Genomic DNA, 26,891 nt, shown 5'->3' on the forward strand with positions numbered 1-26,891 from the left:
ATGGTTGTCCATACAGAGTTAACAACTCAGTGTTAACTTGCTTCGTGGTCCTGTTCGTGTGAAGTTAGCTGGCAGGCTTTGTGTGGTAGCTGCTGGCGCAAACTAGACTCGATTGCAGGGATCTTATGCAGGCTCTCGCGTTGCTGTGGTAAGATCAAAGAGTTCGGCTCTGCTGCGTTTCTGCTCCGAGCAAATTACACGCCGGTGGTAGCAGACAGCCGTCTGCTGCAATACGAGAGCCGAAGCCAGGAGAAAAGAGGAAACTTGCATACTCTTGGTTAGCAGTGAGCTAACCAGAAATCTTAAAACGAAGGCAGGCACCTGTGTTGTGGCCTAATCCGTTGATCTTCGTAGGGAGGGATCTGTGTAACGCAGACCTCCCGAGGTCCAGGCGTAGAGGAGGAAAGAGACAGAACAAATGATCACTAACATTTTTATTGACCTGGTGACTTCCGGGTCACAGGTCAGACTGGCCAATGCTGCGTTCAATGGCTCTCAGGATTGTGGGACAAAAGAGAATGCAGTCTCTTAACAAAAGTTCAGCTAATCCAAATGAATGAATGAATCTGTGGAGTACCCAGGTTATATAACACCAGGTTGCCTTTTAACATCATATGGTTATATGACACATTGACAACATGATGACGGTGTCACATGGTGTCACATGACAACACCATATCAACACTTTACTGTGCACCATGTCAATAAATTATTTATTTGATCACTCTTAAATTAAGTCTCTCCTGATTGAAATACAGCCTACAGATACCTTTGGATTTCTCCATCGTTGACGTGCACATTGTAGCTGTTTAAGAGTCTCCCAGTTGCACCCCACAAGAGGTTGTTGTCAGGAAAACATGCAAACATGGGTTGTTTTAAATATTTTACGACTACTAGGAGGACAGTTTCAGTTTAAGAGTACTTGAAGTAGATATTTATTGGTACCAATCAAATGATTATGAACGAATTGGAGCTCAGTGACAGTGAGTATTTGTGTACTGAAACATCTCTGTGCCCTGTCCTTTTTCTGCAACATAGACCAGTAGAGTCCTTACTGAGTGCAGCTGGACACTAGTTGCTGGGGAATGCATCACTCTGACCTCAACACTAACACACCCTGCAGAGATGAAAAACTTTTTTTGATCAATAATTCATCAGTGCCCGTGTATACTACCATGGCCATGTTTGGAATGTACAAATATGTATCTGTGCATGTATGATGTATGTAGCCTTGAGGCTTGTTTATTATTATTATTATTATTATTATTATTATTATTCAGGATTTGTTGCAATTTAGAAATTAATGTTACATATCAAATGAAAGCTTTGAACCTTTTCATAAACCATTAACCTGGATCTGGATTTTTACAATTTAATTCACTGTTTTAATATTTTTATATTATATTTTAACATCAGAGAGGAATCAGCCCAAAATGTTTCAATGTTCATATATTTAAGTGAAATTATAACCTGGGTTAGGGCAGAGGCGGAGCAGGAAACCTCAGGCGGAGCAGCTCTGGAGGATGGGCAGGACGACCAGATGGGCGAAGCTGCTCTGGAGGGCAACAATGTAGGCGGGACCACTGGAGGTTGGCGATGTAGACGAGACTGCTCTGGAGGTTGGCGACGTAGACAGGACCTCTTTGGAGGTTGGCGATGTAGACGGGACTGCTCTGGTGCATGGCCCCACAACTGATGATCCGGCCATAGGTCAAAGCAGGGTGCAGGACAGATGGACCAGGGGAGAGCTGAGTAGGATGGCAGTGGCTGGAGTGGTGAGCATGAGAGGGTCGAATGATCAGGAAGGTCTGGCTTGGCATCGCCAGGGGGGCCGACTGGGAATCGGGAAGGATGTCGACAAGGGCCAGCTGAGCCTCTGGGGTGCTGAGCAGCTGAGAGAGCCATTTGCGTCGGAAGCCAGGTGGACCACATCTTCTCTTGGGGACTCTACGTTACCCCCTGAAAATAGCAAGGCGTGTCCCTTCAAAAGGTGGCCGCTGGACATTAGGGTGGTTCCTCAACCAATCCATTGAAAGCTTGAAGGGTTTGGGGGAGGCAGGAAGCTGGCTAATGGGACCTCTCTCTTTCACCTAGCTGCCTCATCCAGACATTTGGATCTGGATCATCATCCCCCAGGAGATTCAGCCTCTCCCTCTCTCCCTCCGTGTGTTTATTTGTCCCCCTATCTGTGTGAATGCTGTGAATGCCTCTTTTGTGGCCTGTTTCATGTTGGTAGGTCTCTATGTTGGAGAGGAGGTCGTGTGGCTCAGATCCTACCTATTTGGCGACATCTGAAGTTGTTCAACGTCTTCCGGATCCATATTGTTCCGATATGTTTTACAATCTACATGTATCTGTAGTTTTGTCATCATAATTTGTATATACTGTGATGTTATGTTGTTGTTGGTCTATTCTGTACACACGACATCCATTGCATGTCTGTCCATCCTGGGAGAGGACTCTGCTGCTGTTCCTGAGGTTTTTTCCCTGTTAAAGGTGTTTTTTGGGGAGTTTTTCCTCATCTGAAACTAGGCTGTAAAGATAGAGGGTGTTGTATGCTGTACAGATTGTAAAACCCCCTGAGGCAAATTGTGATTTGTGATTCAATTCAATTGAATTCAAATTTATTTATATAGCACCAATTCATAACAGAAGTTATCTCATTGCACTTTTCCTATAGAGCAGGTCTAGACTGTACTCTTTATAATATTATTTACAGAGACCCAACAAATCCCACCATGAGCAAGCATTTGGCGACAGTGGCAAGAAAAAACTTCCTTTTAAGAGGCAGAAACCTTGAGCAGAACCAGACTCAGGGTGGGGGGACATCCGCCGCTGTCGGTTGGGTTGAGAGAGAGAGAGAGAGAGAGAGAGAGAGCATATAGTGGCACAATGCAAATTCCACATAGAATTTTAAAATAATAATGTAATGTGATGTTGGGCTATATAAATAAAATTGACTTGACTTGACTTGACATGCTTTTAGGAAACGTCTCTTAAGCTAAAGAAGGTTTGTAAGATGGATTTTACGATCACCTTAGCCTTAAGTTGCTTTTGGGAAATAAGGCCCAGTACTATACATACTATAAATTGTTTTTCAGACATTTATACACCCATCACACACAAGCCAATATAATATCATAAAATCTTAAGAGACTTAATATGTTGACCTTTCTGCTTGTGCCATCTTCGCACAAATAAACTCTGTAATACTTCAACTCACATCACACTTTAATGCTCACAACATGAAAAACCTGTCTGACTTAGGCTGCAAAAGACCTTTATTCTGACTCAAACCTCTGGCCGATTATAATATTTACTTCGACACATTTGCAGCACAGCTACTATTTCCTCATGCGCTACCAATGTTGTGCTTGCAAATGATGCACTTTCAATTATGACTGTTGCTCCTTCTCAACTCACCAAACCACAATGGGCTATTGTCTAGTTTTACCACTTAACTCTTATTGTTGCTGTTTGGTAGTGACTCTGACCACTGTTTGTCACATAGACTTCACATGCATGAGAATACCCATACATTTATTTACTCAGTTTCACACAGACACACACACATGCTGATGGTGGGACTGTAAGAACCTTAACCACAGTGTCACCTCATATCATCAAACAAAGACCTCCTGGAGATACAAAGAGAACATGAGTGGATATGAAATGTGATGCTCTGGTCTTACCTGTGTGCTGAAGGCGAGCGCTGACTGAGATCCCCCTGCACCCTCTCCTGGGCCAGAGGTCTCTTTTATAGGGTGACACTGCCTGCGTCATCATCACCAATCACTGGTTGGTGGTCTGTGTGGTGCCACATATGCAATAACATATACACTGCACAATTACTCCTCATATCCTTCCTGTTCATCCACCTGATATTTGGTCTTACAAAGATTAGTAAAATTACAAAATGTTGATTCCCATGTGCGCACTCAGATAGGGTTTGGTTACTTTCCATGTCTTTCCATAATAGACATGAAATGAGGTTTGTAGTCAAGACAAAGGCCTGGAGGTCATGACAATAAGCACACAGTGAAAGTGAAGTGGGCTATATAATAGAAACTAAAGATAGACACTGGAGGGACGTGCATTTTCTGTAACTGAAGAAAAATAATTTTTTATCTTTTTCTGTGCATATCCTCAGTTTCTTCTGAATTGATAAAGCACTGAGACACTTTGCATATTCATAATTTGAATGTGTAAAATATATGGTCTATTTGTCCAAATAGAGGAATGATAGGAATAATTAGGGATTTTCCTGGGCCTCAATTACAATTTATAATTTTTTACAGCAAAATCAGATATTACCATAGTGAGCAAGTACAATTTTCAGTAGGCTTGGCCTAACACAACACTGGCCACATTGTCCATTTCCCAGAAACACACCACTTAGCGTCTATCCTTTTTTTCCAACCTAATTCTTGTCGTGGTTTAATAAACAGTAAATTAATCTGTCATATGCTGCAGAGGCTTTCATCATACGGAGGTGGACCTGGTTTCATCTAAAGTAGGTTGGAAAAAAGAAAGACGTGCCCAGGTCTGTAGGTAGAATGTTAATGAACCAAGTCACTGAACGAGGAAGTAACGTCCTAACTGAAGACCCGCCTTGATGAGAGGACTGACGGATTTTATTTTTATGTTGACCCCAAAAGAGCGTGTTGACATGTAAATGTAAATGCAATAGACTGGGAGCGCTGTTTCGCTTATTGCATTTGAAAATTGTTCACTGTACAGCAGGTTAAAATGGTCAAATTATGCTCTTTGGCTTTTTGAGCAGTTTCCACAAGTACACCTAAATATGACATTAAAATAAAGTTAGATACCCTCCAGGCAGTCAATGGGCATAAACTTATGGATCTTAAGTGATTTTAAGCTGGCTGTCAACTCGACATGTTTTACCGGACTGCCTCCACTGCTTCTAGCTCAGCTAAGTTTGTTTTTGGCCTAGCGGCTAGGCTAGCTGATCACTTTTATTAAGGATTTTAAGCTTTTAGCACTTTTATGGACTTTACTGTGGATTTTAAGCTTTAAGCACTCTCACGGACTATCTGCAAGCGTGATGGCTGAGAGTGGATCTTGTCACCTTACCATCTCAAAGCTGAAGAAAAGTATCGCCTGTCTGGAAGCCGAGCTCACAAAAAAAGACAAGTTCATCCTGGAGTTCTCCACTGTCGCCTCGGCCCAGGCAAAAAACCTTGCAGTCCTCAGCTCCTCTAGCTGGCAACCGGAATGTGACCATCCCATCTCACTACCCTGACTGCTCTACTCCAGAACTGGACGATGATCCCACTCTCGTATGATCCGTGACTCAGCTCCATCATCACTGGCACCTCGGAGCATGAAGCTGTTTCAGCTAAGCCTGAAGACCCGTGGCTCCTAATGGGTGCAAAGCCCAAAGCAATTGCCATTTCTACTCCTTGCCGAGCTCCAGTGAATGCACGGTCATTCGTCGGCGGGGGTGGTGAGAAGGCTCCGGTGAGTTTGACTCCACATCAACTGGAGCACTGTTCCCCTTCCAGGTTCGGAAGTGAGTGATGAAGCTGTGACGGGCATAGTTGGAGTCTGAACAAATCACCAGCTGCACAATAGCCCACTTGGCGGCTTGTTGGAGGGTGATAAGGACTGCAGCAATCTCCGCGTACTGACTCATCTTGGGGCCTAGTTGGTGGTGGTTCGGTTCCTCCACGTCACGGTTGACCCAAACAACTCCAACCCCAGTACGGATCTGGCTCTCACGGTGAAAGGAGCAGCCGCCCACATAGACCCTTGGAAGGTCTTGACACACATTTTCGTCAAAATAAAGGTGATTCGAAGGAAACACTGGTGCAGTGACCAATATGGACTAGGGGCTTGTCTGCCCTTCACAGTCGCAGTGTTGGCACTCAGCCAGGCCCTACCCCAAAACCATTTTGTGGTTTTGGGCATATTTGACCTCATTGTCATTGCAGCGTCATTTACAGGTGGCAATGTGGCTGTTGGACACCCATCCTTCCCTCAGCCGTTGGCTGTTGAGAAAGGTGACAGGTTGGTGACAAGTTTCGATGACAACTTTCTGGCGTCCACAACTTTCTCTCTAGTATCCTTGAGAAAGCAGTCGCCAATCAGTTGTGTGACTTTCTACAGAACAATAGTTTATTTCAGGATTTTCAGTCAGGATTTAGAGTGCATCATAGCACAGAGACAGCACTGATGAAAATTACAAATGACCTTTTAATTGCATCAGTCAATGGACTTGTCTCTGTACTTGTCTTGTTAGATCTTAGTGCTGCATTCGACACCATTGACCATCACATCCTATTACAGAGACTGGAACATTCAGTTGGCATTAAAGGAACTGCACTAAACTGGTTTAAATCCATTCTATCAGATCAATCACAGTTTGTACATGTTAACAGTGAGTCCTCTGTGCATGTCAAAGTTAGTCACAGAGTTCCACAAGGTTCTGTGCTTGGACCAATTCTATTTACCTTATATATGCTTCCTTTAGGCAATATTATTAGATTATTATCTATCAATCAAGCCAGATGAAACCAACCAGTTAGCTAAACTTCAAGCATGCCTTATGGACATAAAAACCTAGATTACCAGCAATTTTCCAATGTTAAACTCTGATAAAACTGAAGTTATTGTACTTGGCCCCAAACACCTCTGAGACACACTATCTAAAGATATAGTTGCTCTAGATGGCATTGCCCTGGCCTCCAGCACCACCGTAAGGAACCTTGGAGTTATATTTGATCAGGATTTGTCCTTTAACTCCCACATGAAAAAACTTAAAGGACTGCCTTCTTTCACCAACGCAACATTGCAAAAATCAGGCACATCCTATCTCAAAATGATGCCGAAAACTAGTCCATGCATTTGTTACTTCTTGATCCAGAATGCTGCAGCACATAGACTGACAAGAACTAGGAAAAGAGATCATATTTCTCCAATATTAGCTTCTCTGCACTGGCTACCTGTAAAATCCAGAATAGAATTTAAAATCCTTCTCCTCACCTACAAAGCTCTTACTGGTCTGGCACCATCGTATCTTAAAGATCGCATAATACCGTATTACCCCATTAGAACACTGCACTCCCAAAATGCAGGGTTACTTGTGGTTCCTAGAGTCTCCAAAAGTAGAATGGGAGCCAGAGCCTTCAGTTATCAAGCACCTCTCCTGTGGAATCAGGTCCCAATTTGGGTTCAGGAGGCAGACGACATCTCCACATTTATGAGTAGGCTTAAGACTTTCCTCTTTGATAAAGCTTACAGTTAGGGCTGGCTTATGCCCCAAAGCTAGGGAACACACTACCTGTAGATATCAGAGAAGCCAGCTTAATTAAACATGTTTAAAAGAAATCTAAAAAGTTACTTCTTCACTTTAGCCTATAACTAGATATGACTTTCCTGATACAGACACGAAACCCTTTTAGCACTTTGATTCGCATTTATGCACTGCTGCACTTCTTTTAAAATGCTGTATTTTAGGCACAATGCAAAGACCATGTAGAATTTTTTTGTAAATAGTAGAATAATAATTGTAGTGTTAATATTAATAAATTAGTAATAATATGAATGACAGCTATAGGAAAAATAATGTCAGCATCAGTAACAGAGCCAATAACAATGGTCATATGTTCAGTAACTTCTTGTTTATATAATTACACAAAATCTATATATGGATTTCATTTGCATAGGGTTTGGGTTAGGGGTTAGGGTTTACATGGAGGCTCTGCTTTATTATTTGTCATTGTCAGAATAAACTGAGATCAACCCCAAAGAGATCCTAGTGTCATGGCATCTTCATTCCTACCAACACAACGCAGAAGCCCAGCAGTTACACTAAAACACTTTATGTTGTACACTTCAGTTTTTCCCAAGAGATTAAACTGAACATACTTCACGGCTGAGGTTCAAAACATATGAGGTGAATTGGAAGGACATTTTTGGATTTGAAATAAATGTAACTGCTTTCTCTTTTGGATCATTGACAAGTTTACACACCTCTTCCAGCAGTGATTCTGGTGACTGTCGTGTTTGTGTGTGTGTGTGTGTGTGTGTGTGTGTGTCTTGAAGGGGGCACTGGTGACAGCTGAGTACACACTGACTGAAATGACCTGCACAAACCCCCTCTCTGCTGTGTCATTCCCCTTCTCTACCCACATAATGACGCATTGTCTACAGGCCACTCTGAGGTGAAGTGAACAACAGGGGCCTGTGGGGACTCTGGGACCAGTCTGAGAGCACCCAGGGGATGAAGCAGCAAAGAACAGCAACAGGAGTAGAAGAATTTAATGTTGTGGAGTCTTCAGAAGCTAACAGCAGAAACAAAGCAGTAAGTTGTCATCTTGTCTTTTTGTTTCCTGGTGTTATACAGGCAGATCATGTTTCATCTAAGTGCTGAGTCACTTCAGATGCAATGGCAGTAATGCTAATTTGCTGTGATGGTTAATACGTTGTTCCTGGATGAAAAAGAGAGACTTCAGGTTAATTCTGCTTTATTTCAGATTTTCGTCTCAGTTGCAGCAGCTGGTTTAATCACTGATGGAATTCTTAATTCGTCCTGTGTGCAACAGCTTACAGTACAGTGTGAGCAGTGTAAGATTAGGAACTGCTCTATTTTCACATATTATACTTTAATGACAGAGTAGAACTGTGTATTACATACTCTAGTTCAGTAACTTACATTTGTATTGTATTTGTAATTGTTGGTACTTTGATGCACACAATAACCACTTCAAGCTTAATTTCAAGTTAAGACGGATAAAATGTAAAGGAATGCAGGATCCATTAGCCATTTTTCTACCTTTCCTTTCTTCCTAGCTGCAATTCTAGTAGGGTGAGGGTCAGTGGTCCTGATAGCTACCATTCAGATATAATGCAGCTGTTATGGACCTGTGTGCTCTAATCAGTAGCATGTGTAATCATTTGTCTATTTATGAAAGGATATAACATATATAGTCGTATAGACACGACAGCTGTCCCAGAAGGCCAACACTCACACAGTGCTGTCAGCTTTCAAAGCAAACATTCCTTTGGCATTCTGACCTCACAGCCAATAATGCTCTTAAGGGGCACTAATCAGGGAAGGGATCTGGACAGGACTGCCATTCCAACTCTTAAACAGTCTTAGAAGGTAAACAGATGTGACAAATGGCCCATATTAACTTAAAAAAGATAATATTGTCATTACTAACAAAATGAGTTCATGATCTCATGATTTCAGCCTCTGGAGACAATGAAGGATTAATCCATTTTAGACCTTCAGCTGACAGTCCTCTAGTATATTTTAACCCAATCAAAGGTGTTCTTCTCAGACTCATATACATACTGCTGGAATCAACGTGACTCCTTCCAGTAATAACAGTTCCCTGCTGTCCATCATGGATAAACATTCATATATTTGCTTAGAAGAAAATATTAAAAAACTTCTCCTCATAACTTCAGATCTTATTCATCAGATTCAGACCTTTTTTCAGTATCAAAAGTAATCCAGGTGAATTGTTGTTAGGAAAACAATCTCACCACGAGGTCAACCTAGCAAAAATAGTACAAACATGTCGAATTTCACTACTATATCTGATCAGGAACTATATAAGCTTGTGAAGCAAAGTAAGTCTTCCATGTGCTGTCTCGACCCAGTCTCCACTACATTTTTTAAGAATTGTTTTAACTGTATGCTTCACTCTGTTAGAAATATAATTTACATGTCTCTTGAAACCTGTTCTCTTGGATGTTTTCCAGAATCCATAAAAACTGCAGCTATAAAAACCCCTGTTGAAAAAAACAAACTTAGATACTGATGTCTTAAATAACTATAGGCCTATATCAAATCTCCCATTTTTAAGTAAGATTGTTTTTAACCAAATTACCAACTTCCTGAACAAAAATAAAATCTTATAAAAGTTTCAGTGAGGGTTCAGGGCAAATCATAGCACTGAGACAGCACTCACTAAAGTTGTCAGCGATCTCAGGAACATCACTGATGCCAACAAGGTCTCTCTTCTAGTTCTATTAGATATACAGTGCCTTGCAAAAGTATTCGGCCCCCTTGAACTTTGCAACCTTTTGCCACATTTCAGGCTTCAAACATAAAGATATGAAACTGTAATTTTTTGTGAAGAAACAACAACAAGTGGGACACAATCATGAAGTGGAACGAAATTTATTGGATATTTCAAACTTTTTTAACAAATCAAAAACTGAAAAATTGGGCATGCAAAATTATTCAGCCCCTTTACTTTCAGTGCAGCAAACTCTCTCCAGAAGTTCAGTGAGGATCTCTGAATGATCCAATGTTGACCTAAATGACTAATGATGATAAATAGAATCCACCTGTGTGTAATCAAGTCTCCGTATAAATGCACCTGCACTGTGATAGTCTCAGAGGTCTGTTTAAAGCGCAGAGAGCATCATGAAGAACAAGGAACATACCAGGCAGGTCCGAGATACTGTTGTGGAGAAGTTTAAAGCCGGATTTGGATACAAAAAGATTTCCCAAGCTTTAAATATCCCAAGGAGTACTGTGCAAGCGATAATATTGAAATGGAAGGAGTATCAGACCACTGCAAATCTACCAAGACCTGGCCGTCCCTCTAAACTTTCAGCTCATACAAGGAGAAGATTGATCAGAGATGCAGCCAAGAGGCCCATGATCACTCTGGATGAACTGCAGAGATCTACAGCTGAGGTGGGAGACTCTGTCCATAGGACAACAATCAGTCGTATACTGCACAAATCTGGCCTTTATGGAAGAGTGGCAAGAAGAAAGCCATTTCTTAAAGATATCCATAAAGTGTTGTTTAAAGTTTGCCACAAGCCACCTGGGAGACACACCAAACATGTGGAAGAAGGTGCTCTGGCAACAATGCAAAACGTTATTTTGGCGTAAAAGCAACACAGCTCATCACCCTGAACACACCATCCCCACTGTCAAACATGGTGGTAGCAGCATCATGGTTTGGGCCTGCTTTTCTTCAGCAGGGACAGGGAAGATGGTTAAAATTGATGGGAAGATGGATGGAGCCAAATACAGGACCATTCTGGAAGAAAACCTGGAGTCTGCAAAAGACAACAAGACAATGATCCAAAACATAAAGCATAATCTACAATGGAATGGTTCAAAAATAAACATATCCAGGTGTTAGAATGGCCAAGACAAAGTCCAGACCTGAATCCAATCGAGAATCTGGAAAGAACTGAAAACTGCTGTTCACAAATGCTCTCCATCCAACCTCACTGAGCTCGAGCTGTTTTGCAAGGAGGAATGGGCAAAAATTTCATTCTCTCGATGTGCAAAACTGATAGACATACCCCAAGCGACTTACAGCTGTAATCGCAGCAAAAGGTGGCGCTACAAAGTATTAACTTAAGGGGGCTGAATAATTTTGCACGCCCAATTTTTGATTTGTTAAAGTTTGAAATATCCAATAAATTTCGTTCCACTTCATGATTGTGTCCCACTTGTTGTTGATTCTTCACAAAAAATTACAGTTTTATATCTCTATGTTTGAAGCCTGAAATGTGGCAAAAGGTCGCAAAGTTCAAGGGGGCCGACTACTTTCACAAGGCACTGTAAGTGCTGTCTTTGACACAATTGATCACAATATTCTTGAGTGCCTTGAGAACTAGGTTGGTCTCTCGGGGAGTGTTTTAAATTGATTCCACTCCTACATAGACTCAGTCTTAAACTTTAAATCACACAAAGAAGGTGACCAAAACAGCTTTATTTCATTTAAGAAATATTGCAAAGGTACAGCTGTTCCTATGCCAACAAGATGCTGAAAAACTTATTCATGCATTTATTTCAAGCAGATTTCACTAATGTAATGCTCTTCACTGGTCTCCCAAAACAATCCATTGATGAACTACAATTAATTACTCAATTACTCTGCTGTCAGGCTTTTAACTAGAACAAAAAAGAGAAAGCATATCACTCCAGTTTTAGCTAACCTGCACTGGCTACCGGTGTCTTTTAGGCTTGATTTTAAAGTTCTTTTTACTTGTTTACGAGGCTCTGGATGGTGACCGGCCATATTCTTGAATGACTATTGAAAACTTACTTATTCCACATTGCCTTTAACTAAACTGTCACTCTTCCTTTATTTTATTCTTATCTTTTACATATTTCATTGTTATCTTTTGTTTTATTTCTATCTTTCATATGTTCTGTTCTTAGCATACCTGTTCTTGCTATTTGCTGCCTCTTTTGCTTGTTATTCATTTAACTGCTTGATTTTATCACACAGTATTCACCAGAAAAGGGTAAAAAGGGTGGATCAGAGGTAGCTCAGCCAACTCGCTGACTCTGTACCTTCACACTTCCTGTCTACATCACTCAAAGGATGAATGAAACCCTAATGGTACGAAACCCAAAAACTCAAATCATGTTACCCCAAATGGAAATACGAAAAACGTTTTGACTTGAACAAGCCGCTAATACCAACATGATTAGTGAGTCACTTGAACAGTGTTTAATGCAGCCATAAGGTCAAGCAGGACTAATATGGACCAGAGGCCAGCCAGTCATTTGACACGCGAAGCAAAGCTGTCTCTGTGCTCGGCCCAAACCTAAAACCAGATTGGAAATTAGGTATATGAGTTCCAACAGACTGTTGGAACTCATATACCTTATCAGTTGGGAATAAAATCATTATTTCCAAGACCTTTGAGAGAAAAGAGAGTTTTGAGATAGGCTGGTCGTTACTAAGAACAGAAGGGTCAAGGCTTGGCTTTTTAAGAAGTGGGTGGACAAGGGCATGGTTGAAATAAAGTGATACAGAGCCAGTAGCAAGAGACGAGTTAATAATTGGACAAATGTATGGACCTATACTTCCAATAACCTACTTTAGATGTTTAACAGGTAGACTGTCAAAGGAACAGGTGGAGGAGTTCATATGGGACAGAATATCCATGAGAGTATGACAAGATAACAATTGAAAATAAATCAAACTTGATGTAACATTGGGATGGGGATTTAAATCTCCTGGAAACCTGTTGACATTGATAATGGAAACCCTCCATTCTCCTCTCCGGATGTCAGCAGGTAGTCTCCATGTTTGAGCTGAGGATGTCTCTGATGGTGGCTCTTGGCTTGGTCCTGGTCTTCCTGCGCCCCTACCCTGGCATGGCTGCCCCTCCAGGTGTGCCAGATGATGAAGCTTTTGACCTTGAGAACTACGACCTGAACAGTGAGATGGACTGGGAAAACCTGGACGTCAACATTTATGGAGACAGTTATGATTATGATGACTTGGATCAAGAGGTGAGGGGGAGGAATGGATGGAACACTATATATAGTGTAATATTATGAGTAGTAAGGAAAACTGTTTAGAGAAATTAAACTAAAAGAACCTGTGTCCTCTGACTATCCCACTGCCATGAGAGAGAAGAGAGGAGCTGATCAAAATGTTATGCTCATCGGAGTTTCCTTCAATTATATATGCTTTATAAGCAGCATCCAGTGATTTATGGCCTTTCTTTACCTACAGGCTACATACAGGTTGCCCTACCTTATTGCTGGAGGTTGTTGGGGCGATATGCAGCCCAAAAGGAAGATCTGCAGACACTACTCTGCATGTTTTTAAAAATAATGTAACCTATATATTTATTTATAGCTGTATTTTAAAAAGACACTTGAACATCAGTCAAAGACCATGCAGTTAAAGAGTAACTTAACACCCCTAGCTTGAAACCGCTCTCTTCAGAAATTCAAAAAAATCCATTCGGACCCTTACAGCTCCTCCACACACACACACACACACACACAGAGCAGGCAGCAGAGCACAGATGCTGCGGAGGAGAGAAAGAAACCAGGTGAGGTCAAAGATATTACTCGAGTTGACGACACTCGCTACTATATGTGCAATAAAAACTTCAGGCCAGGAACAGTAATTTATAAAAACACCTGTTCAACAAGCATACATTTGCAGAAAAGCAATGTTATGTCTCCAGTCTTCCATACACTGCTGATATAATTAACATAGCTGTTGTTGGGCTAACAACAAATTGTTATGAAGTTAAAACGAAAGCTGACTGTAGCCTAATTTAAAGGTTATATTGATAACATTTTTATGTAGACGGATATTAAAAACAAACAAACATCCACAAGCTTTTAGAAAGGTACAGAATAAAAGTAACACTTTTCCTAAAAAAATGTTTTGATTGTGACTTAATCATTTTAAAAATTTTGAAGTGTCCAAAATTAATGTTTTGTTTAGCTCTGTGTGAGATGTCTGACATTTGCTTCCAGCTTCTAACAAGGCTTGTGAGCCAATACTATAACGACATTGGTATCACGTGGTATAGTTAGCCCGTTAGTGTGGAAAAAACAGACAGTGACGTTAACACATATTAGCTATCTTAGCTTAATTGTCCGAACAACAATAACCCAGAAAATTACAATTCTGCATATTTAAACAAAATAAACAACAACTACCGACAATCATAGTCCTTACAACCATAACTAATGTGTTGTCACTGATTCAATTGTCAAAATTAGACATATAACAGCTTAAATCCTTGAGGAGCTTATAACAAAGATGCGTATCAGAGGGGATTAAGAATTGGGCCAGGGTCCGACATAACCAATGGCCCGTGGTCAGTACAAGTGTATGAAGGGCAAGTTGATTGACCATAACTACTGGTCCGTCCGGGCCGCTTAAGAAAAGATGGTTGCTCTTCTTTAATAACAGAGTGGATGTGGGATCCCAATATATTACCAATGTGCCATGTGGAGGCTAAATTAAATTTCAGAACTACTTTAAATCTGCTGTGTTTAGACCCAAAATGTGACTGTCATTGAGGGTGTCATCTCATATAGCAGTCTAACGTTAGCCCTATTATGAGACACTTTGCTGAGGTACTTGTGGCTAGTTAGCCATGTAGCCAGCTGCATTGAGCTCAACAGCTACTGTACTCACGGTAATATAAAAATCTAAAAAAATACTTACATTATCATACAGTTGCCCTTTCTCCCTATAGCCGTTGTTGCTGTGTGGCGCTCAGCTGTTTTTTATAATCCGCTATGAGATTTGTTTTCAGCAAGAAAACGCTTCGACTAATGGTAGGTCAACACCACGCTAACGTCAACTTTTACTGTAGCTATCTGTCTTATGTGGAGCGCTGTGGGTTTTAATAGCATCACTACAATGTATTGTACTCTTTGATTGGATTGAAATGTAAATATTTACCTAATGTCATATAGCATGAGGATGATTGAAATGTCATTTTATGGTAAGTGTTGCAATATAATTACTAAATGATGAGGGAAAAAAAGGGTTATTTTCATTTTTTGGCTGCCGGGCAAGTAAAAATATAGAAGGAGCCAGTAAAACGGTGATCTACTGGCCAAGTGGGGAAAAAGTTACGTTGGACACTGAGTGGACACTTAGATGACAAGCTAAACATTACCTAAAGCTAGCTGGCCATATCGTAAGATTACCATAGATAACGTTACATGAAACACCACCGCACAAAGTAACCTAAAGCTATAGCTAATGTATAGCTATATGTTGCTAAATGAATTCATTACTCTATCACAAAAGATTCATCAGTTGATATGACTGAGTCTGAGTCTCACTCCACTCGACCATAAAATATACAGGTTGTTCTGTAAAAAACCCAGAACGAGATATACAACACTACAATTCCCAAAAGATAAAGGAGGAATGTCCTTACCAATGTTACGGTTTACAGACAGGCGGGGGACACAGAGGGTGACAGGAATGAACTTTATTTTGTGACAGCCAGGAGTGGAGAGGGTTAGGACAGGGGAAGTGGGTGTAGGGAAGTCACTGGAGGTAAGCCGAGACTGGGGAACCACAGGAGACTGGTGAAGCCGCGGAGGACTGGTGAAGCCACGGGAGACACAGGAAACCGGACACACTGAAAACGGGGGGAAGCACTGGAAACTATCACAAAGAGAACTTGTGTTATAGGGCAAGCAGAATCCTAGACGCAAACAAGGTCAGACCCTGAATGAGGTGAGTGGTGTGCTTATATACTGGCTGTGATTGGGGCTAATTGAGAGCAGGAGTGTAACGGGGAGCAGGTGTGGGTGATTACAGGCTGTGACAACCAAATCTGCAGGATGATTTCTATGTGGCACAACTCAGACCTCTGGCCTGTTTTTGTGAGATAGAAGGATACAGACATGAAAGTACAGGAATTTCAAATTCAAATTACCAGTAAGAAACAAATACTTGACAGGAACTGTAAAGCATATAACGGATCCAATAACAACATTTACACCAGAAATTTAGGACAATGTAGTTGGGAAATATAAAGTTGAGAGGGAAAGAAGGGTGCTGAGCTGAGCTGCATATGACCCGAAATTCAAACTAGGGGTGTATGACTTAAGGTTCATGCAGTGGACAGAGAACGGTATCATTGCTCAAAGTACTATACTCAGACATGCAAAATTTTAAGATCTAAAGGTATTTCAATATTTATAATTAAATAACTATTTTATGAAAGAGTTGATGACTGACTCCAATAAAGATATAAATGGTATAATTAAAAAGATTGTGGATGCATATCACCAGGGCAAACCTTGGGTCATCTCAGCCTTTTACTGAGCCTTTGGGGAAAGCAGACCAAATTCAGCGCTATACATAAAAAACAAATGGGAATCAGAGCTAAACATTAAAATATTAAATGAAGAATGGTACAAAATGTGTATAGCACAGCGCACTACCACAAACTCTATTTAGGAGAGATTGGCTGGAAGAAACTAACCAGGTTCTTCATAACACCCCAGATCTAAAGCAAACAACTAACCACCCAGCAATCATGCTGGAGGCTCTGTGGCGACCTAGAGGCAAACTATACTAATGTTTTCTGGAGTTGCACTAAACTGAAGCCTTTCAGGGATAATACTATTACTATACGTTTTTCAATAGATAAACAACATAATGCAACATATTACAGTAAATCAATGAAGAACAGGTAAAGCAAACAGTACATCACATATAGTAGTTAACCTAAGTAAAATAAGCCACACCAACAAAATAGGGTAAAAAAAAAGAAGGGGCACAAAGTATAAATGAAATACCACATATGTGCAACATAAATGAAGGAGCATATGATGTGTGTGGCGAGGATGAGGGAGAGGATGAGGGAGAGGAAGAAAAGGAGGAAGCTATGCTGATTTCTGCTCTTCCTCTGCTTCCGTCTGCTTTAGAGCAGCCCTCATGGTTGCTCTCTTTGCCAAGTTAGTGGCCTTCTTCGCAGTGTAGAATTTGGTCTTGAGGGGGCGAGAGGCTCAACCAGAACCCTTTTGCACCTCCATGTTCTGCATTCAGCAACCGTTTTATAGGTGTCTGTTGCGGAAACACAAACACAAAACAGAAATTGAGTATCACACAAGTGCGGGTCTCAAAATTATTAGCAATTAATAAGCTACAAATATGTGAAATGACAAGTTTATAGATACTGTTGTTTTGTAATTTTCCAACCCCCTTTTCTTTTTGATACAACCGAATCCGCCATTTAAAGGCGTTAAAAAACAGTTTCACCAATGTTGGGACTCCACAGATTAATTAATTCATTTGGGTGATTACTTAGCTGAACTTTTGTTAGGAGACTGCATTCTCTTTTGTTCCAAAATCCTGAGAGCCATTGAATGCAGCCTTTGCCAGTCTGACCTGTCGGATGTCACCAGGTCAATAAAAAGGTCAGCGATCATTTGTTCTCTCTCTTTCTCCTGGAATCTTTCACTGCGGCAGACAGCCGTGGCTGTGGCTGAGGGAGGCACAATCTAAATACCACCTAAAAAATTTTAAATAGTTGAAATGTAATTGTAGTGTTAACATTAATAAATTAATAATAATAGGAATGACACCTATAGGAAAAATAATGTCAATAATAGAAACAAAGCCAATAACAACAACTGTAGTAGCAGTTGTCGAGCAGGAACACGGGGGCAGCAGGCGGCCCACAACCACAGATCCAGTCTCTGCAGCACCGGAGGCAGAAATACCCGCTGAAAGCGACAGAAGGTGAGAAATGAGAAAGTACAGAACTAAGGGAGAGAGAAGATGTCGAGTTAGTAACATTAGCAGTAACATTAGCAGCAGTAATGGGATAAAAATGCGTACAGATGGACAGGGAGAGGAGGAGAGAGAAAGGAGGTGCATCATGGAAAGTCTCCCGGCAGTCTAGGCCTATAGCAGCATAACTAAGGGATGGTTCAGGGCTCACCCAAGCCAACTATAAGCTTTGTCAAAGAGGAAAGTCTTAAGCCTACTCTTAAATGTGGAGATGGTGTCTGCCTCCCGAACTCAAACTGGGACCTGATTCCACAGGAGAGGAGCTTGATAACTGAAGGCTCTGGCTCCCATTCTACTTTTGGAGACACTAGGAACCACAAGTAACCCTGCATCCTGGGAGCGCAGTGTTCTAGTCGGATAATATGGTATTATGAGATCAGTGCAGAGAAGCTAATATTGGAGAAATATGATTTATTTTCCTAGTTCTTGTCAGTACATGTGACACAGCATTGTGGATCAACTGGAGAGTCTTAAGGGACTTATTCAGGCAGCCTGATAATAAGGAACTGCAATAATCCAGCCTAGAAGTAACAAATGCATGGACTAGTTTTTCGGCATCATTTTGAGATAGGATGTGCCTGATTTTTGTAATATTACGTAGGTGAAAAAAGGCAGTCCTTGAAATTTGTTTCATGTGTGAGTTAAAGGATAAAACCTGATCAAAAATAACACAGAGGTTCCTTACGGTGCCAGTATGCTGCGGCATGTGTACTTACAAGAACTAGGGAAAGAGATCATATCTCTCCAATATTAGCTTTTCTGCACTGGCTCCATGTAAAATCCAGAATAGAATTTAAAATCCTTCTCCTCACCTACAAAGCTCTTAATGGTCTGGCACCATCGTATCTTAAAGATCTCATGATACCTTATTACCTGACTAGAACACTGACCTCCCAGAATGCAGGGTTAGTTGTGGTCTCCAAAAGTAGAATGGGAGCCAGAGCCTTCAGCTATCAAGCTCCTCTTCTGTGGAATCAGATCCCACTTCGGGTTCGGGAAGCAGACACCATCTCCACATTTAAGAGTAGGCTTAAGACTTTCTTCTTTGATAAAGCTTATAGTTAGGGTTGGGTTGGGTGAGTCCTGAACCATCCCTTAGTTATGCTGCTATAGGCCTAGACTGCCGGGAGACTTCCCATGATGCGCCTCTTTCCTCTCTCCTTCTCTCCCTCTTCATCTGTATGCATTTTTATCCCATTACTGCATGTTACTAACTCGACATCTTCTCTCTCCCGTAGTTCTGTGCTTTCTCGTTTCTCTCCTCTCTCCTTCTGTCACTTTCAGCAGGTATTTCTGCCTCCGGAGCTGTGGAGACTAGATCTGCCCTCATGTTCCTGCTCGACAAGTGCTACTACAGTTGTTGTTATTGGCTCTGTTACTAATACTGACATTATTTTTCCTATAGCTGTCTTTCCTATTATTACAAATTTATTAATATTAACACTACAATTACTATTCTACTATTAAAAAAAATTGTCCACCCATCTTTCTCTCTCTCTCTCTCTCTCTCTCTCTCTCTCTCTCTCGCTCTCAAAACCTCTCTCTCGCTCTCTCTCTCTCTCTCAAAACCTAACATGGCAGCGGCAGATGGCAGTCCACTGTTGAGTCTGGTTCTGCTCGAGGTTTCTGCCTCTTAAAGGAAGTTTTTCCTTGCCACTGTCACCAAATGCTTGCTCATGGTGGGATTTGTTGGGTCTGTAATTAATATTATACGGTCTAGACCTGCTCTATACGAAAAGTGCAATGAGATAACTTGTGAATTGGCACTATATAAATAAAATTGAATTTAATTAATATTCACAGTTTTCGAGTGCTAGCATTGTGCTTGTGCTTTTGAGATTTCATGTGAGAATCCGTGATTACAATTGTTCCAATTTTGAATGTTTTGCAACAAAGTTCACATCGCGCCACATTCGAATTGCTGGAACTTCTTATTAGGGGTCCAAGCCAGAGTGTGCTGGGCTTTTTCCTGTAGGTAAAAGTGATACTGTAGCCTACACTGTAAGAGTTATTCTGTGAATTTCACAAGGGTGGTATAGACCCATGCACACACCTCAGACACCAAAAATGACACATCAACCAGCAGGTGGCGCTATAACCAAGGTAAACGCATTTTGGCCAGTAACTCCGAATTAGTACGTTGCACATTTGAATATTGTTTTTGCAAAATTGCAAAATATGCAAAACCTACTTTCCTAGGACATGAGTCTGATCTGCATGAAAGTTTGCAGGTTGCATCTGTGGACCCTCATGATCAAAAGTTATTAAAAGAAATGTGATAGTCCAAAAAATGCGCAAGTTGACATCACTACCTACAGGAAGTTGTTCCTTTATATCTCCACATAGGATTGTCCAAATAACATGAATCTTGGGCCAGTACTTTTCCACGCCCCACTGAGGCTCAGTGTAAAATTTGGCGCCAATTGGCCACTAGGTGGCGCATTTGTTGCAAAATCGTGACATATGCGAAACCTACTTTTTTGAACAAATCTTAGATTGCAAGTCCAAACTGCATGGCATGGAACAAGCAGCAGGATCAGGTGAATGATGAGGTGAATGCAGGGGATTTTGCATGATGGCTCTGTAAAGGAAAGGACACTAGAGCTCAATGGACATTTCTATTTTTTTGGTCTGCTATACTCCCAGGCTAGATGTAATGGAAATTGATGTCTAACTACACCACTGCTTGTCACTTTGTCCTCGTCAGCACCTATTGGGGTTGCATTTTCAAGTCCTGGTACTGAAAATGGAAATGTAACCTTAAGTTTTCTGCCAATCTTTTTAGCATCAAAATTGACAGGAATTTTTGTTTTTGTTCGTTTCCATCAAATTTCGTAGTATAACACAAGCCTTCGGACCAACACTTAGCAATCTATCCAAATGTGTTTTTTTATCATAGGTATATAAGCTGTTCTTATGTGCAAATCGCCCCGTTTGAGGGTTTTTAATCAAAATCTAGAGCTTGAATTTGTACAATATCTGAACATACCTTGTGCAACATATTGAAATTATGTATTTGCATGTCACTGTTTGTTGCAACATTGTGACGGTCCCCCTTTGGTATGTTTCCTGAGTCGATTTAGTGTCCGGGCAAACTCTTGGTCTATTAGCTGCACTATTTCTGTCAACTCTATGTGACTGAAAGTATTTACCCATAGGTTGGCCCCTATTTGCTCTGTGTAAAAACGCCTTATTTAACTGGTGGTAACTAAATAAAATCTCCACCAACTATAACGCAAACGTTGCCTAAGTGAGAAAAATCAGCACATTGTTTAATTTGTCATGGATATAGGCCGAAAGTTTGTTATCAACCATGGAAATTTTATTTGTTACCAATATTTGTAGATCTTTTAAATTGGCTCTTATTGTATTTACTTTTTCCTCCCGTAGAGGTTGATATGGCAATGAAACATTATTACCAATTGCAGAGCTGTTGTGTATTGTTGTAGCATTAGCATGTTAAACACAGCCACACCAGTAGGGGCAGTTAGTAAAACAAGAATGTCATCTGGATTATTAGACATTCCTGCTAACAATCTGCATGCCTCATAATACACAGCTTTTATTAAATGAGACTTTCCTGTGCCTCCAGAAATAAATACATAAAATGGGTCAGGATTTTCCCAAATTACTATATCTAATGTAGGCACCATTGACATATTTTGTAAAACACCTGTAGCTCATTTAATGAGCGCATAATTGATAATACTTCCGATTCATTTTCTGCATTTGAAATTCAACTGACACTGCCCTCCTTTCTAGTGGCCATAAATCTGGAATTTCTTCTTTTTCATTAGGACACACATCCTTGTTAATAATAATTTCTTCTAAACATTCTAATTGCTCCAATTCCGCTCCAATCTCTGTGCTGCTCTCCACCTGCGACTTGTATCGTACTTGTGGGACTGCAGGTCCAACTTGCACTGCCTCCGTGGGACGTATGATGTGACTTGCACCTGAGGCTTGGACCCCGTTAATACCTGCTTGCAGGTCTAGCTGGATTTGCGTTTACCCATGGCTGGGACCCTGAAAAATGATCTAGGGTCGCTTTTCTGGACTGGAAAACAAATAAAAAATCCAAGTATTTTGGGGAAAGAAATAGTCACAACAGTATTCTCCCATCATGCAACACTCTGGGGACATCAACTAAAAGTTTTAATCATTTACTTATTCTAAAATTCTTTCAAATGTAAATAATACTTTTGCTGTATAATTATACTGTTTGTATCTATGTTAAAATAGCCAGTATTGAAGGACAAACATCAATATAAAGGTGACTCCAAACTTTTGAACGGTATATATATAGGACATATATACTGTATATAAAGTCATAAAAATATCTGTACCATTCAAATGAAAAGTATCTGATTTGAACTGTCACTCTTTTCCTGGCTGCTGGGAGGACAGATTGAGGTGGGCACCGTAGCACCAGACACCCCCCCACCAGCCAACCAGCCCACAGCTGAAGGCTATGAGGAGGAGGTGACCCTGTCCAATCTGCCTCCAGCTCCTGTCACCCTGGACTTCAAGGGACCAGGTCTCTTTGGCCCTGAGACTGGCCTGGGTAGGTCAAAGCAATATCTACTCTCACAAAAGTTCAACAATCTTCAATAATTGTATCAATTGGTGTGTCTGCATGCATATGTATTAAAAACTATGCTCTCTGTCTGTGTGCAGGTATGCCTACCTGCCTACTGTGTGTGTGTATTGGTGGGAGTGTGTACTGTGATGACATGGGCCTGGACCAGATCCCACTCCTGCCCAAAGACACCACACATTTTTATGGCCGCTTCAACAAGATCCGACATGTCAAGAACACAGACTTTATCAACCTCAGTGAGGAATCACTTTGGACACACCTAACCAGAAACTCTCAGATAAATGGCATATAATGGCTGGTATGATTTATGTGTTGTTTGTTACAGATAAGCTGCAGTCCGTTGATCTAACAGGGAACCAGATATCAGGGATGGATGAGGATGTGTTTCGCTCTCTGCCGCAGCTCCAGCAGTTACTGTTGGCTGATAACAACCTGCAGGTCATGCCTGAGATGCCAATCACCATGAAACACATTGATCTACGTAACAACAGGCTGATCAGTCGTGGGGTACATTCTGAGGGATTCAAGGTAAATATCCAGCATATATGCTGAAAAGACAAATTAAATGCTATTGATTTGCATTATGAGAAGCATGAGATCCAGTGTTCCACTTCAAGGACTACAAGTCTGGACATACAGTACAGTATGTAAAATTAATTCTACATTTATTTAAAAGCAAGTTCTTTCATCTAAGTAAATGATCAATAACAGCAGTTTCTACAGCTTTATCTGAGTAGTCTGGAAGTTTAGGCAGGAAATAATCTGTTATCCTGAAGACAGGAACAGACTGTCCTACTTTTATTTTTACTGCACAATTTAGATAGTTAGACATTATAGGTCATGGATGGATGCTGCAGAAGCTGTCCAGCAGCGCCCTGATGACTTGGTGAGATCTTGTTGCTTTCTCTGAAACTTCACAGGCCTGCAGCCATGCTACTTCATAAAACAATGATTACATGATGGAAAACATGGAATATTTAAATATCTTACTTGAAGTTGTTCAACATCTAGATAGTTGATATTTAGTTGGTGTGGGGCTCCCTTTAGTGGATATTTTCATGTATTACTGTGTTGTTATGTGAGTGTTTCTTTTTTTCCCCATGCAGGATATGAGCCAGCTAGAATTCCTCTATCTGTCCAACAATAATCTGGATTACATTCCCACACCACTGCCACTGAGACTGAGAGTGTTACACCTGCAGGTAGAGGCACATCCACGTCACACATCTTCTTCTTTCTTGCCTACAAAGGGAAATTTAGTTTGTAGCCAGGTTACCAGATTAGTCAAACACAAAAGAAAAACAACAGTATAATCAACTTCAGTCACTGCAACACTGTAAAACATAGTTACATAAACATAAAAATATATAGAAAGAAGCAAAAATGAATCCCCCAGCCGATCCAACCTACCCACACCCAACCTGACAGTTAAACTCAACTAGCTGGAACCCTGAAGTGACAACCACACGGCAGTAACTCCAACTCTCAGATTAAAGGCACATTTATTACAGATATGGGTTTTAACCAGTAACTGGTACACATTTACATTACACATTTCACGGGAAGCTTCCCCAGAAATGTGTAATGTAAATGTGTACAACAAGTTGGCTTCTGTTTTGGACTTAATGTTAAATTTGTTTCTAAGAAAGTTAGAAAGGTCTGTTTGTTTGTTTTGTCATTAACCTGTATTATTTATGCATTTTTGCTTTATTGTCAGGAGGTCATACCTCATCTTTCACATCTCAAAATCAGAACAGATCGCAGCAACAACACACAAATCAAAACCTCCATTGCAAATTTCAATCCAAAAACAAACAAACAAACAAAAAAGAAGGCAGTGGCATCTCTCTTTGACACATAAAGAAGCCTACATACATCGGTTAGGTTCTTTCAAAAAAACAAAAGGAAGAAGAAACTTGCAACAGTCCAAAGAACTGAGATAGTAACTTGCCACATAAAGAGTACAGCATGTTAAAGGGAAAAACACAAATAAATTTAGCCTAGAACAATTCAGTATCCACATTTGGAGAAATCTCCTCACAAATGAAAAGTTTCCAAATATGACAGAAAAGGGGCCCTAAAGACTTCCAAATTAACCCACAATTTTGTCTCTCTAGATGTAATTTCTCTAATAGTAAAGTTGTGCTAGTTGATCGAGGAATGACTTAATTAGTATCCTGCATTTTCTGTTATCTAGAAAAAGATCAGGTGTGTAGAATATACAAACAATATTAATCTCTATATCTAATATTGATTTGTTGAAAGCATGAATAGATTTCCAAAAATGACTTGTGAATTTTTCACACTGCCAAAAAAAGGTGCATAAATGTTCCTTCTTTGCTTTTCATCTAGGACAGTTTCCTCACTGGATTATGATCATTTTTATGAAAACATCTAAAATAAGCTTCTTTGATTTTGTCACTATTAAATGAGAAATGTATTCTGTTGCATATACATGACTATGTATCTTAATCTTAAATCATGCAGATTTTCCCAGAACTTTAACACAGAGGTAAAAGAAGAAGTACAGCAATTAGATAAAATACCATTCTCTAATTTTGCCTTTGATTGAGCTGGCAGTCATCACTTTGTCCTCTGATTCTGTTAATTAAACGTTAATGTCTGATCTTTGATTAGGGAATGCACAAAGCTCAGAAGTTGTAATATTTAAACAGTGTTTTATCTTTCTGCGTTGTGGTGTTGTATGTTTACTTCTACCTGTGCAGTAAAAAAATACACTCAACTGTAAAAGTGGCAAGTAAAATTATTGGAGTAAGTCAGGTCCAAAACTCAGGTCCATCAGATCCAAAGCACAGCTGGCTGTCACTAACCGTCCCAAGATATTTGGCCACCAGTGTGATTGCAGAGCCACGTATAAGAGATGATATTCTGCCTGCTGGAAGGGGAAGCCATCAACAGAGTGTCACCTGTTTCCAGTATCCTTCTCTCCTTTGCCAGTGTTCACCTTATTGGCTGTTGCAGAAATTGCCAGTCAAAAACAGCTTACATCATGGCATGCAAAAACTGCATCCATACAGTATTGAGAGACCAAATATACTGTACATCACAATACATGTGGGCATCGTAAGCATGATTAACATTTTATGGTTCTGTTGAGACAATTGAAAGCACTCGATTAAGTCTAGAGTTCCCTACCTGAGTGTTTCAGAAGCCTAAGAAGAAGAGAGACGCAGGTGTCACCTAGTTTATATACTGCTTTTGTGGTGAATACAGTATTAACAAATTAATCTCCAATTAATCACAGTAACTCAAAATAATTGCCACACACTGAACCCGGATCCCTGGGGCCCTCTGTAGCCCTGGGTCAGTTCCCCACTTTGCCCTGTTGGTAATCCAACCTTGGTGAACATAATCGAGGCAGTGATTACATTTACTTTCCCCCCAAATCTGTATGTATATACATTTATTTCATAAGAGGCAGGGTTGTCAGGATCCAACAGAGTTAGATTGAATGGTGAAATACTGGTTAAACTACAGACACTAACCCACCACAAATATTGAATACTAACACTTTTCAGTGTTAAACCATCAACAGTAACTTTCTTGTACCCCAATCAGAACAACAACATCCAGTCTCTGCATGACGACACCTTCTGTAACCGCCATGATCGTAACTTCATCCGCCGTAACCTGGAGGATATCCGTCTGGATGGCAACCCCCTGAACATCAACCTGTTTGCTCAGGCCTACGTCTGCCTGCCGCGCCTGCCTGTAGGGAGTCACTGACGGCTGTTATGACAGGCTTATGACATAGTCACTACATGTCTTAGCTATGTATAACATATACTGTACTGCTTTCTTTGGACTGGAATATGTTGGGTTACTCAGAAATATCATCATTGGTAAATACATTTTCTAAGACACCGTTTGTGAAAAATTTTAATTATTCTTTTTTCTGTATGTCAATTCACAATAACAAACATTAGTATATGAATGAATAGATACAAGTGTTAGTGTTCCAGGAATATAAGACCTGTGTTAATGGGACAAAAAATTCTTTGATAGTGTAAAATGACATAAAACACATTTTCATGGAATTTGTTACTCCTGTGTTTTCCTTTTTATTTCCATTTGGGATGTATATGTTTTGAGTTTTGGCGCTGATGATCCTACGATGAGGTGGCTTTTCAGAAAAATCAGTTTCACATATAAAATCACATAATTTAAAGGTGTAGTTGATGTCACTGGAAAACATAAAAATAGTCAGTCAAACTGAAACTGTTATCCTT

General features: G+C 40.4%; 1 protein-coding gene across 5 annotated transcripts; it reads left to right on the forward strand.

Moving 5' to 3' along the window:
- Positions 1–8,126: 8,126 nt before the first annotated feature.
- On the forward strand, positions 8,127–26,699 carry optc (opticin). Of its 5 annotated transcripts, none has more exons than XM_044166293.1 (8): positions 8,180–8,326; positions 12,240–12,353; positions 13,034–13,255; positions 22,440–22,605; positions 22,719–22,877; positions 22,967–23,169; positions 23,748–23,843; positions 26,221–26,699. In XM_044166293.1, the coding sequence occupies exons 2-8, from the start codon at positions 12,336–12,338 to the stop codon at positions 26,386–26,388; spliced, it is 1,032 nt and encodes a 343-aa protein (XP_044022228.1). In that variant the 5' UTR covers positions 8,180–8,326; positions 12,240–12,335; the 3' UTR covers positions 26,389–26,699. The 5 variants fall into 5 exon arrangements, with proteins under 5 accessions (XP_044022210.1, XP_044022201.1, XP_044022220.1 ...); XM_044166300.1 differs by having other exon boundaries at positions 13,037–13,255; XM_044166275.1 differs by lacking the exon at positions 12,240–12,353 and having other exon boundaries at positions 8,127–8,326; positions 13,037–13,255.
- Positions 26,700–26,891: the final 192 nt, after the last annotated feature.

The sequence above is a fragment of the Siniperca chuatsi genome, linkage group LG2 (genome assembly GCF_020085105.1).
Source record: "Siniperca chuatsi isolate FFG_IHB_CAS linkage group LG2, ASM2008510v1, whole genome shotgun sequence".
Lineage (NCBI taxonomy): Eukaryota > Metazoa > Chordata > Actinopteri > Centrarchiformes > Sinipercidae > Siniperca > Siniperca chuatsi.